Source organism: Pseudopodoces humilis, chromosome 1, assembly GCF_049639895.1.
Source record: "Pseudopodoces humilis isolate 2021_Gansu_Grassland_sample_001 chromosome 1, ASM4963989v1, whole genome shotgun sequence".
Taxonomy (NCBI): Eukaryota; Metazoa; Chordata; class Aves; order Passeriformes; family Paridae; genus Pseudopodoces; species Pseudopodoces humilis.
The window spans coordinates 22,940,899-22,955,036 of record NC_142200.1 but is presented as its reverse complement, the minus strand read 5'-3'; the positions used below and the strand labels follow the sequence as shown (position 1 = coordinate 22,955,036).

Below are 14,138 nucleotides of genomic sequence, written 5' to 3'. Positions count from 1 at the left end.
ACCAGTTACACAGATGGATAGCCCGGAACACTCGTGAGGATGCTGGGCAGGGGGGAGGCCTTGCAGTACAGACAGAAATCTGGGCTCTGACCTGGGTTCACATCTAGGCTCTGCAGATACCTCTTATTATTTTTTGGCTTTAACTCCCATCTTGGGAGTGGAGGAGAAAATACTTCTCTGTGTTATAGCAGTAGTGTGAGGAGAATAGCATCAGAGGTGTAAGGATGGGAGAGCAGCAAAAGCACTGACTGCCACTGCAGTATCGAGAAAGAGGTGCTCTTTTAGCAGTGTAGAAGCTAAAATCCATTCTCAATGTGTCCTTTTTCCTCAGATCATGGTCCATATCACTGATGAAAATGACTGTTCTCCTGAATTCCAGCGCTCCATTTACAGCAGAGACAACGTTCCTGAAACCATTCCTGTTGGAACGTCTCTTCTGCAAGGTGGGGACCATCCTGTCACCTTTCATTCAGTCTTGCCAGTTACCATTTCATGTTCTGGCCATGAGGAAGTGGTCTCCTCTACAGGCACTGCCTTTGTAAGATGTGGATGGCAGCTTTCCTGGCGGTCTGTGGATGCCTTCTAGGTACCCTGGAAGTAGAGTTGTGAGTGTCCTCAGGTGAGGATCACTGTACTGTGCCCAAGGAGAGATCCCGTGGTATCCAAGTTAAAGCAGCTGATAGGAAGTGGCTAAGTTTCCTTTAAATGTTGTAGCTGTCTTTTAATTCATCTTGGTAATAATTTTGTGTCCCAGAAGCTTCTACAATCAGTTTTTCTTTTTTTAATGTGTTCAGAAAAAACAGGGCTTTTTAAAATGGGAAGCTAGTTTTGTCAAGTAGGCATTAATGCTGTATAACTGACTTGCAAAGTGCTAAAGGAAAAATATTTTGAAAGCCTGTGAACTTATATTTATGGTTGTGGCTTACCAGTCATCATCCCATGGCTGTTGTTTTTAACATGGCTGTGTGTCACTTGCATATAAACCCTGAGTGCACAGATGACATTTTTAGAGGCTAAAATAGTATCCTGATAAAAGACTTCAGGGGGTATGAAACCTGAGAAATGAGTGTGTGCCAAGGCAAGACTTAGCAAAAAGACAAAAATGTAAATTTCCCAAAGCTGGAGCTGAATTCTGCAGGTTGCAGAGATGATAAGAAGCTTAGCTTCCCTTGTGTAATGGACTGCAGGACCTGCTTTCTCTAAATATTTTCTACGAGTGTTCAGAGTTTGTCATACTTAATTTTTAGATTTAATTGCTCTTGGGAAGAAAGAAATTGGTCAGAATATCCAAATCCTAAAATTCCTAAGCATGTGATTTTCCTTAACGAGATGAATGTTCTTCTGTCCAGAGGACTTGTAAAGCTCATCAAAATTCCACTTGTGGGGAAAAAATGTATGCCCCATGTCCAAAGCAAGCAGAATGTCAAAGCTGTGCAATTGCATCCCATACTGTTGTCTTGCCACATGGGGTACATTTCAAGAGAAAGCCACCTTAGAAAAGAAAATGTGAGGTGGAAGTATAGTGACAGTCAGTGGAAATGGGTGTGTGAAGACTCACTTGCTGTAGGACAACTAAGGAGGGTTGTTAGGGCTGCAAGGAAGCTGTACCTTTTTCAGGATGAGACCTGTGCCACTAATTCTGCCAAAAAAAAAGAAAAGACAAACAGCTCCTACCATTGTTCTTGAGGGGTGGGATGTTGCAGCCTCAGAATGACCCACAAACAAAAATAAATGCAAATATGAGACAGCTTTTGCCATTCTGGACATGTTTGTAGTAGCTGTTGATGGCAGTGAAAAAGGTGGTGTGGTATGTGATTTTGTTAAAACTGTGGATGACACAAATGTAGGGTTTCAGTTATCAGCCACTTTTATTTTAGCCCACTCGAAGTCTGAAGCACAGAGAGTGCTCTCAGCAGGGCCCTCAGCCTTCAGCTGCATTGCTGTGCCAGCAGAGCTAGGCTTGGAGCTGTAGCTGGCAACTCAGTCAGCTCTAGAGCCAGAGTTGGTTTGCACTGAGCTAGTTCAGAACATGTGTAAAGCCAGCATAGAACTGCTTGTGGCTGGCATATGATCCTTAAAATATCCTTTGCAATGCACACCAGTTCCCAGGAAGGAATGAAATGAAGGGGAATAGAATTCCCAGTTGGGACTTAAGGCATGTTTCTGTCGTGTACAAGTAAGCACCACATTCCCCACTTGCCATAAAACATCTGGGAGAAGAGAAGCATATAGTTGAGCACATAGAATGTATTTTTGTGAATGGTTACAATGGCTCACTAATGACTGTAGATTAAATCAGAATTTTTCAAATCAAGTAAGTTTTTCACATTCTGCATGCCTTTCTAAAAACAATACTTACCCAATATATTTGACAGATTTAAATCACTGTCATTTTAGTCTTTCTTGGGTTTTTAATATATTTTGTCTGTTGGTGCAGCAAGAGAGTGATTAACTCTAAAGCCCTTGATTTTGTAGTCTGTAACACACACAAACATTTATTCACAGCAGGATTTGGAGAGATTTTAAACAAAGTGTTACAACCACTCTAAATATCCTGTAAACAAAGATGAGTAACTTTCCACAGGCAGATGCAGTTGAAATTTTTTGTGACTAAGTGGAACAGTTCTTCAGTGTACTTTTGAAATCATTCTCTGTTCCTTTCCTATTCTGAGTCAATATTCTGATAGGCATGGGTTGTTTCTGCCACCCCTCTGTGGGTGATGCTGCAGCTGTTTGCTGGGGTGTCCACACACTGCAATCACTGTTCTGCTTCCCAAAGGCTGTGTGCTACCACAGTGGCTGCATCTGGATCCTATTGGTAGAATAAGGAGTTTGTTTATTACCAGTGTGGGTATGATATGAAGCCTCATTGTTAGGCTAGAAAAATTGCAAGGTAATTAAAGAGGTGAGCTTCCCTCTCAAAAATCACTTTTTTGATGCTATGCTGTGAGCTCCAGGTCTTTGTTGTGCTGGTTTGCTGCTTCTGAGCAGATGGGACACTCAGCGTACTGAATAAACACTTGCTGGGGAGGAATGTTAAAATCACTCTTCATACCTTGAAGCACCAGGTAATCACAAAGTGTATAACTAGCTGGGAGCTAATTAAATTTGAACATGGCATTCCTGGAAAGAGTGAGGAACTGGTTTATGACTGATAATGTTCAACCAACGTGCATACTGATTGTGTGCTAATTACCAGTGTTGACTGCAATTTCTACAAAGCATTTTGTGCAGTGCTAGGATTACAGCTCTCTTGCAAATTCACCTGGCTGTGATCACTCAGGTTGGGTTGGAGCAGAGGGAAGAATTGTCTTGATTTTTCACTCCCAGACTTCTGCTAAGTTCCCAGACTCTAACCAGAAAAACAAACAAACAAAAAAAATCAAAAACAAACAAACAGACAAAAAAAAACCCCAAAACTTTTGTGGATGAAACAGATTTAGATTATGCCTGTTCTCAAAAACTAACAAAAAAACAGATTTGGCTTGATGGGAAACAGCATAACCAAACCTCCTTTGCACTATAACTGTTCTGTTAAATGTGTTCTCTAATAGTGCTTGCAACAGACTGCGACTCTGGCTTCAACTCTGAGATCTCTTACTTCATCCAGAGCACTGATTTTTCCATCACACATCACGGGGTCATCAATTCTAACCAGAGGCTGAACTTTGAGCGAGCAAACCACATGTACGAGTTTGTGGTGATAGCTGTCGATAAAGGACATCCCCCTCGCACAGGGACGGCGTCTGTGCGCATTCGAATGGCCAACGTGAATGACGAGGCTCCTGTCTTCTCCCAGTCCGTGTAAGGCACCTTTGAACTCCTGCTTTTGCTTTTGGTTACATGTTCACAAGTGTCACCTAAATAGCACTTGCCTAAATGGTCACTTGTTGTGTGCAACTGTACCAGTGAAATTGAAGGGTAATTTCTATATAGAAAGGCTTTAGGAGCTGGACTTTCATTTCTAGATCATAAAAAAAAAAAAATACATCATTGTGATACTGGTATATTGACTTTATAGAGAGAGAACAGAATGAATCAAAGACCTATCTATCCAGGGAATGATTTTGACTGTGTTAGTTCCTAGGTCTCAAAGTGATTATCCATGTATAAATATGTGACAAATAAATATGGTAGTTAACAAACACTAAAACTTAATTTTAGCATCAACAGATTGTATTTTAAGCTAATTTCATGGGCCCCTGCTTGTTTAAGACTCCTTTTTCTTTCCTGTCCCTAATCAATACAATTTATATTCTTTGCACAATTTTGAAGTATGAACATGTTTTAAATACAAAACATACATATATTTATTTACCAAATTAAATACTTTTTTTACATTTATCTTTGTAGTAACATCTGTATCTGATGCTTTCCATTAATATATAGGGATATAAGAAACACTGCATGACACATACTAGCCCTTTTTCTCAAGTTTAGAATACATATGATCCAGTTCTACAGTACAACACAGTATGGTGCATATTGTTATCCTCCAAAAGATCCTTCAAAATTATGTATACCAAAAGTACAGGATTACAATCCTAAAATAAGTATCCTATGTTGAACAAAGAAGAACTAAGTAATTTCTTAAACCAGTTTAAGATTCCATGGTTGCATGACCAAAGCTTTAAAAAACCACTCATAATGAATTCATAATCTTGCTGATGGCTAACATGGTGATGGTTTTTCTGATGTTTTGTGTGCTGCCATTGCTCCCTTCTGTCCATCAGTTACAGGACTTTCCTTTCGGAAGACGCTGGTCCTGGCACCTTGGTGGCTACTGTTCGGGCAGAGGACCCTGATGGAGATGGGCTTCTTTATCTGATTACAGGAGGCAATGAGGAGGGAAACTTTGAGCTGGATAGCCAGAAAGGTAAGGAAAGAGGTTTTAGAGCACAGTTATTTACTGTCTAATCTCTACTGACTCTGCTCCACCCATATGTCAAAAACCATATTTATATAATTTGCAAATGGGGATACTTTGTATCAGTGAGGATTAGTTCTTTGATATGATGGTTGTTTTTCAACTATCAGCCAAAACTTGGGATCCTGCTCCAAGGCTACACAGAATAAGATGACAGGTTCCTATGCTTTGCAACCAAAATACAAACTGAGCCAACAATACTGTGATGGAGAAATGTGATGCTCACTTGATTTTGTGTTTACACAGGAAATTAACGTGGCACTTTATGCTTCCAAATTCAGGTATCATTAAACTCCGCAGAAACCCACCACCCAGCCTGAAAGGGCCACAGTACACCCTGAATGTCACTGCAGTAGATGACAATGCCTCAGGGGGACCCACTCCTCTCAGCAGCTTTGCTGAGGTGATTGTAGGAGTTAACGACATCAATAACAATAAGCCTGTCTTTAGAGAGGTAAGACGTCCTTCTGCAGATATTCTTTTCTCATCTAAGCTGTAACTGGGGTAATGGAGTCTCCATAGCTACTGGTGATTGCTGGTGGGCTGAAGGGTCTGTGTGTGCAGAGCAGAATTAACCTGTAAGTGAGCAGCAGTCAGCTTTCTTCATAGAGGAAATGCAAAGCCTTCATTCTCCTTTTTCCTTCCTCTCCCTTAGAGATTGATTTCTTCATGTGCATAAGTAATAGTAGTGATTTTCTTCCAAGTTTTTCTCAGACCTGCTGGAAAAAATATTGACACTGTGCAGCAAATTCATGTGACTCTGTGTAACATTTAGGGTCGGATGTTTGGGTGTATTTTTAGTGCGCTTACTACAGTGACAGCACCTGGGTTCTGGAGAATCAGCCTCCAGGCACGCCTGTGCTACAGGTAGAAGCCTATGATGCAGACCTTGGCATCAATGGAGAGGTGAAATATGGGCTCATGCACCGAGATGGAGCTTCCCAAGGCTTCAGCATTGACCCAGACACAGGTCAGTAGCTTCAGGTTACTGAGAAAAAAATGAAAATGACATTGTATTGTAATGAAAATGCCGCTGTATCAGTATGTCCATGCAGGCTCATACTTAACAGTGTGACTGTATGGTTTGCTGTGACAGTTTATAGGATAAACACTGGGAAATATTCAGGGTGTGTAAATAGCCAGGCACTTTAGATTAGATTAGATTAGATTAGATTAGATTAGATTAGATTAGATTAGATTAGATTAATGTTGTAGTGATTCAAATCATAGTAACATTGAATAGTTTGGGTTGAAAGAGACCTGAAGGATCATTTATTTCCAACACTCCTGCTGCGGGCAGGGACACCTTCCACTAGGCTTGGTTGCCCAATGCCCCATCCAACCTGGCCTTGAACACTTACAGGGATGGGGCTTCCACTGCTTCCCTGGGCAACCTCTGTTGGGCAGTGTCTCACCACCTTCACAGTAAAGAATTTCTCCCTGACCTAAACCTGTTCTACCTCAGTTTAAAGCCAGTACCCCATGTCCTATCATTATATGCCCACAGACCCTCTCCAGCTCTTGTGTAGGCCACTTTTAGGTACTGGAAGGTGCTGTAAGGTCTCCCTGGAACCTTCTCTTCTCTAGGCTGAAAAATCCCAACTCAGTCTGTCTTCACAGGAGACATGTTCCAACCTTCTGATCATCTTCATGTCCCTCCTCTGGATTCACTCCAACAGATGCATGTCCTTCTTATATTGGGGGCCCCAAATGCAAATTAAACAGGGAAACAAACCCCAGTTCAATAAGAAGATAAAAATGTATTCTGTATCACTTACCTCCCTGTTTGGATCAAGGGTAGCTTAAAAATGCAGAGCAGAAAGTGTGACTTTTACAGGTTAACTTCTTCCCTATGATGTGACCACAGTTTGTTTCTCATCTCATGCACAAATATGAGATCCAGTGCACTGCAGGCAAAACCCTTGTACCAGAACAGGGCAACAATGTCATAAAATATGATTTATTTCAAATGAAGATGTTATATAGTTGTTGATATTTCTATAGTCAAAATAGGAAAATGGGAAATTGTTATGTCCAGGACTGTGCAGGAGACTGGAAGGGATTACAATAGAGCTGAAGAACTCTGAGCATAGTAGAGAAATAGGTCTAGAAGTGGCCTGAAGAAAACCAGTTTGAAATCTGCTAACTAGAAGAAAATAGCTGAGACAGGGAGAGACTTGATTAGTAAGGAGGAAAACCTGAAGATTTGGAAAAAATTGTTTGATTTATCCACTGTATGATTTTACCCAATTTTAATCTGTTCAATGAGGCAGCCTCCAACTCCTGTAGCAGAGATTACTTTGGTGTCTTCTGTGGTGTGACACCTCCTGAAAGTGACAATGAGCTGATTCAGTTACTTAGGCTACCACTGGAGTAAACCTAGAGAGGCCCTTCAGTGAGAAGGAGAAAGTCCTTCTGTGCTCCATGAGCCATGAGATAAGAAGATGCTCAGACTGAGCTTCTTACCAGGGCAGCAGAAAAAAGGTGACATGTGAGGAGAGGAAAGGCAAGAGTTGGTCTAGTCCAAGGTAAACATTGCAGGGTCGGTGAGGATCAAGCTTCACAGCTGTGTTGCATGCAGTCAGAGCTTCCTTTTGCACAGGAGATGTGCAGATTCCTCTCTGCAAATTCAGCCCTGAGGCTGTGACACGCAGAGCAGGAGGGGTCTGTGTTTGCAGGAGTCATCACCACCACGCAGAGTTTCGACCGAGAGAAGCAGAGGGAGTACGCTCTGTCTGTCACTGCCACTGACCAGGCGCAGGAGCCGCTGATCGGCGTGTGCCAGGTCACCGTCCTCATCGCTGACGTCAACGACAATGACCCCAAGTTTGAGAACAGCCGCTATCAGTGTGAGTGTTACCTAACTGCTTGTCCCAGTACCACCACATGAATCTTGTTAGGTTATTCCTCATAACAGTGGTCAGCTTGTTGGGCCACCAATCTTCCTTTGTTGCCGCTAAGCCAGTTATTGTTTAACCCAACATCAGTGGAAATGTGAAGAATTAGCCAGTGCTCTTTAGTCATTGCAGTTCTCTTAAAAACATTGATGTACTTCACTCCTACAGATGATGCAGATCTGAATCCTTCTCTGCAGTTTTTCTCTGCCCAACATTTTTACATGCTGAATTTTTATTTGATGTCCCAAAACAAAACATGACAGCTGGGAAATCATCAACCCTGGCTAGAAGTACAATTGTCATCTGTGTCTCTGTAGCACAGCACCTCTGTTTGAATAGACTGAAGTGGCATTTATGTCTTGTCAAACAGCACAAAATCCTTGGTTTCTAGGCTGCCTTTGGCTGGGAGCCAATGTCTGCTGTATATGTCCTGCTGAGCTAGCTCTTCCCATTTGCCCTGGTGACACCCCCTTCTTCATCCCCACATGATATGCTTTACATCAGTCTTTTGTTTAATTTGATTTGATGCTTCTCCAGTAGAGTCCTGCATTTCATTACATTTGGACTCCCTACATTTAATGTCATCCACAAATCATGAGCATAATCTCTAGTTGTTGGACTAGAACAGGTCCTTCCTTGCATAATTGCTTGAAAATGGAAAAAAATTGTTCCTGATGCATTTGCCAACAACTTCACTTTGGAGGTTTTTTTTGCCACTTGTGTGGAAATGTCATGGAGGGCAAAGCAATGACCAATGCCTTATTAAAATGAAGATGGCTTATAAGAAAATTGTCATTAACATCACAGATACCAGCATTTTAGAAGGATTCAAAAATAAGTTGGATGCTTATATTTTGGAGCTTTAACAAGAAGTGACCTGCTGGGAAACAAACTAAATATACATCCACACTTCAGAGCTCTGTACAAGGACAGAAGGAAAATTGTGTTGCACCTTTGAAAGTATCTTGTAGTGACTAATTCTAAGTACCAAACTCATTAAAATGTGTAGATTTGGAACAGGCATTTCTACATTCTTACCAGCATCTTCTGCAAACCTGGCCAATGCAGCACTGACAAGCTGAGTAGGAATGATCTTTCTGGGGAGAAATATTTTTGAGCAGAGCAGACAAGTCCCTGAGGTAATGCTTGTGCAAAGATGAACATTTCTATTCTACCATCACACACGTCCTTCAGGTGTAACTGCCCAGGTTTTTTCTTTTTCAATAGCTGAGATGTTGCATTTGTAATTATGGTAGCTTTGACACTTCTGAGGAACAGGAAGATTTTTTTTTTATTTTTCATGAACAGAGGGTACCAGCAGAAGTAAAGGCAGCTTTTTGAGATGGCAAAACTGCAGATAACGAGGTCACATTATGTCTAGCACTTTCCTAACATCTCTACATAAGTAATCAATGCTTGAACGTCAGAGAATTAAAAATAGCTTCTTCCCTAACAAGATCAAATGCCATTAGTCATAGGTTTCTATTCATCCTGGAAACTGCTGGTTCTTTACTCTCAGCACTAGGATGCTGGTCAAATTCCTGATTTAGCCATGCATCTTATCATCTGTCTGCAAAACAGACATTATAGAAATGCTTAACTGTAGTAGGGATGGTACAGTAAATGTGCAAGTTGTGTCAGCAGCAAGCAAAACACACAAAATAAGAGAGTACCACCCTTCCAAGTAGTTTTGTCTTTTTTCTTACAATGCAATTTAACAGAATTTGACTGTTAAAAACAACATAAATACACACGCACACAAACATAAACACAAAAAAGGAGTACTTTACAGTGATTTATGGCAGTTAAGTCAATTTTCATTAATTTATTTTACTGCTGATAAATCTCTTGTGAGATTAGCTTTGTCTGTTACTGACATACCAAAGACAAGAATCCCAGGACAATTAAATGACACAGGGATGAGTGAAGCCAATTAAATCTCAAATTATTGTTCATGGAACAAGTGGTTGCTGTTGTTTAAAGCTGTACTGCACCACTACTACAGACTGTAGACATTAAAGGAGAAGACCAAAACAAAAAACATGACCACTCCAAAAGTAGTGTGCAGTTCCAATTATCCCACCTCAAAAATGCTAAAGGAGACACATAAAAGGGACATCAAAGATATTAAAAGGTTTCTGAACAAAACATGAATTAACAGACTGACTGGGTTGCCTAAACTCAGCTGCAACAGCCTTCCCACTGTCAGTTTTAATACACTGAGCTGATGGAGTTCTAGTACAAGGAAACAGCTCAAAAACACAATAAGGCAAGCGCAGGCAGCTACTTGAAGGAGGAATTGGGATGGGATGGATGAGGGTAGAGGAAAGAGCTGGTCTAAAAATCAGTGCAATGTAAAGACTAGTGTGGAAGAAAGAAGCTGGCAGGGATGTGATAGCATCATATAAAACTGTGACTTGCAGAGTGAAGAGGAGCAGGAAATGACTGCTCATGGTTTCCCATCATTTTGTTGGTGTCCCTTCCAGAGATCAGGTTTTAGGAAGATGAAATTAATTACCCTTCTGTGCAGTGGGCTCTTCAAATGTGTGACTTTGCCACCAGATTTTTAGATCATAATTATCCAAGCAGGTTCAAAGAAGGATTGGTGTCTCTAGAACTATGGGCAGAAAGACATGACCTCTGTGACAGAGGTGGATTTCTGGGAATAGGGAGTGAAACCATATTAAAGGGATATGGTCATTGTCCTTGCCCTGGGCAGCTTGTCCAAAACACTGTGGGGTTGGAGGTATCTTTGCTGTGACTTGAGTCTTTATGCTTTGCAATTACCTAGTGCCTCCCGCTGGCAGTGCTGCCGGCACCACTCATATTCAAGATTAATTCAATGCACACAGAATTCCCTTTGATACCAGACTGCTTTTATCATCAGCTGAGCCCAGCAGGCTGGGCTGTGATCCGAAGCAGTGGGGATGCGAGCTTCTGTGGGGCTTGCCAGTGCTGCCGTGGAGAGGCACAAGCGCTGGCAGCAGCAATGTCAGTAAATCTGCATCACCAGCAGCTCACTTAACAGCCCAGCGTGGCAGCAGAGAGGGAAGGGGGAGCTAAAAGAGGACTATAGGCACTTGTTGGTGACAATACTTTATAGCCTGCCTCAGTACAGAAACGTTTAATCTCCCATGAAGGGAACAATGATGTTTTACAGGGGCATTTCTTTACAAATACAGACTGATAAACCAGAGCAGACCTGCTGACAATACCTTTGTCTTTTCAAAGACTTCCTTAGTGAAGACACTCCAGTGGGGACAAGTTTCCTCCGAGTTGCAGCTCACGACAGTGACCAGGGTGTGAATGCTGCTGTCACTTACTCAGTGTTAGAACATCAACTGGAATACTTCCAGATCAACCCCAGCACAGGCTGGGTGTATGTGAATTGCCCACTACCCCAGGTAATGTGAGACTCCAACCCCTCAAATCCATTGCAGAGGCTTAATTGCAATCTCTTGGTTTGTACAAAGTGGTTTTCAAGTATGCTCTGTCTTTGTTTCGTAGGCAATGCGCATTAGCCGCTATATCGTAGCGACAGATGGCGGGAACAGAAGCAGCACCGTGGAGCTGACGGTGACTGTCACTAGTGCACTGAGCCAGCCACCCCAGTGGGAGCAGAGCACATACTGGGTAACCATCCCCGAAAACACCATTCGTGACACCAAGATTGTGGTATGTTAAAAGCGTGATTACTGCCCTATCTCTTCATTTCCACTTCTTTCTCTGCTATGCTCTAAGTCAGAAGTACGGGGGCGCCCGCTCTGCAGCCTTACTGCATTGCACTGTTCCTTCATGAGCCTTCACTGCTGTGTACATGTTAAAGTTTATCAGGTGTACCTGTCACAGAATAGGCTGGCATTTCAGCTGGCAGCACTTTTCCCAGTGAATTCTTACACTAAAGGCCCTCAAGATGTGCTTCCACAGGAACAAGACTTGCGCACTGCCAGAGAAGGAAATCCTTGAGTGTTCCCTCCGAGAGCCAGCTCCTCACTCCTCCATCCTCAGTGGGCTGTGCTATCTGCTTGTGTCTTTCTTAAAGCTTTTCTCAGTTTAGCACAAGAGCATGGAGTGACATAGTTTGCTTCAGGCTCTTCTAATTCAAACTAATTCCTTTTTAACCCATACTTATTAAGGCCAGTGCCTTCTATATATTGCCACATAATTCCTGCCTTCCTCCTCCTGCACTCAATATTCAAGCATTTGGAAACAATTTGGGATTTGGGGTTTTTTTCTGTAACTTGCTGTGTAAGATGTACAGCTCAATGGAGAAATGGTCTGGATCATTTTTGCTTTGGAAGGAGAGAGGAGGATTTCCTTTAGCTGTGCTGCAGTTCTGGCTTGGCACATTTACAGGCAGATAAACTTCCTGTTGATTAAACACCTGAATCAAACCTAGATATTGTAAAATAATGCTCAGCTCTGTAAATGTTTCTATTTTGTCTGTTACCCGAGTCATACAGGCATGTGTGTTCTTGGAGAATGTACATGTATGTATGTTTCTGCCATCAAACTCAACACGTAACACTTGCAACCCCGTACTTCATGAATGTATGTGGTGGCTCTTTTCTTCTTCAGACCATCAAAGCCACATCCCCTCTTGGTGATCCCAGGGTTACGTATAATCTGGAGGAGGGTCAAGTTCCAGAGACTAACATGCCAGTTCGTTTCTATCTGAAGCCAAACAGAGCTGATGGATCTGCTTCTCTTCTAGTCGCTGAACCACTTGACTTTGAGACAACTAAGTTTTTCACCCTGACAGTCCGGGCACAAAACGTAGCAATGACTCCTTTAGCTTCCTTTGCCACTGTTTGTGTGAATATAACAGGTAAGCTTTGCTGCTGTTCAGAACAATATTCTTATTTTTAGTATAATGCTTCAAATTAAGGTAGCATCTGTGAAATGCCAAGCCACCTCAGAATGCTTTGTATATTTATATACTGTAAAAAGTTCTGCAGTCATTAAAAAGGTCTGTCTGGGACAATTCCTAAGTACAACTATCAAATGTGGAGATGTGATACTGTGAAAATGGGCTATCTGAATGTTTAGACAGCACTAGTTCCTGGTTCTGTAAAGGTAATTACAAAGATTTTCCTTTTGAAGGGAGGAGAAATCTAGTACTTGTTCCCAAGCTATTGAAAGGAGATGAGTATTACTGGAAATGGTCTGTGCTATAGAAAGAGAAACAGCCCAAGTAGGCTGGGATTGTGTTGGATATATGTTTAGGGGTTTTTGTTGCATTTAGAATTTTTCATTGCACACTGAGATTAAAACTACAGAAATGGAATTGCAAGAGTCCTTATGATAGGTGCAATTTTCAAAAATTTGATCCAAACCTCCTTATAGTAGGATCTTTTCATAATACTCTGTTCCTGTAGATCCACATAAAACTGTAAATGCATTAATCCCTGCATTTTGCAGGATTAATGGAGTTACTTTTTTTAGACATTCAGATGAAAATATGAGTAAGTTAACTCTCTAGCAAAAACATTTGTCTTGCCTACCACCATGGAAATGAGAATGGGGCAGCAGTAATTTGAAAAGGAATCCAACTTTCCTGCTTCACTTTATCATGGCATCATCCTGTCTTTCATAATCCACTAATGCAAAACCCCTTCAGGCTGTAGAACAAGGTCTGAGCCTCATTGTGAGTTATGGACCCTGTCCCAGAAGGCTTTTCCTTTGGGAAAAGTAGTGCATTGGTACCAGAATTTGGCAGAAACTTCATTCTTCTCATAAGAAAAAAACCTTTTCCAGTAACTTAGCTGTGGATGAAAGCCCTCCTGGTCCTGGTATTCATGGACTTAGTATATCTATGGTCAAATCATTAGCCAGTATCTCAGCTGGGATTAGATCACTATGTCCCAGAAACTGCCCAGTGTCTATAAAATGCCTCCTGACTGCTACCATGAGAATAGGAAAACCCAGAACAGGACTGCTTATTACTAAAAACAATGTAAGTTCTTCCTCCAAGCAAGATATAAATAGGGGGAAAAAACCACATTAAACAAAAACGTCTTCAAATATTTTCTTACCATGATCCTCATCACCTCCTTTTTCAGATGTCAATGATAATGTTCCATTCTTCATGTCTTCTAACTACGAGGTGTCTGTGCCAGAAGGAGCCGATGTTGGCACGTCCGTGGTTCAGGTGTTAGCTATGGACTTGGATTCTGGCCTGCATGGAGAGGTTTGACCTTAATCCAGCTCTTTTCCTGGCGATACTCAAGTTGTAGTATTGTAATTAGTGAGAATGTGCAGTCAGCAGATGGCAGGGTAATGAGCCACCAGCACTTCTTACAGGACTTGTCAAA

At 41.7% G+C, this 14,138-nt stretch overlaps 1 protein-coding gene across 1 annotated transcript in view; it reads left to right on the top strand.

Moving 5' to 3' along the window:
* The window catches only part of LOC102100582 (neural-cadherin-like), a 53,337-nt gene that overhangs the window by 15,993 nt on the left and 23,206 nt on the right, over window positions 1-14,138 (top strand). The window contains exons 5-14 of the mRNA XM_088058297.1: window positions 332-443; window positions 3,555-3,804; window positions 4,734-4,876; window positions 5,209-5,381; window positions 5,729-5,897; window positions 7,606-7,776; window positions 11,056-11,228; window positions 11,332-11,499; window positions 12,403-12,652; window positions 13,887-14,014. Coding sequence (XP_087914423.1) covers window positions 332-443; window positions 3,555-3,804; window positions 4,734-4,876; window positions 5,209-5,381; window positions 5,729-5,897; window positions 7,606-7,776; window positions 11,056-11,228; window positions 11,332-11,499; window positions 12,403-12,652; window positions 13,887-14,014 — 1,737 coding nt within the window. The remainder of the gene's footprint in view (window positions 1-331; window positions 444-3,554; window positions 3,805-4,733; window positions 4,877-5,208; window positions 5,382-5,728; window positions 5,898-7,605; window positions 7,777-11,055; window positions 11,229-11,331; window positions 11,500-12,402; window positions 12,653-13,886; window positions 14,015-14,138) is intronic.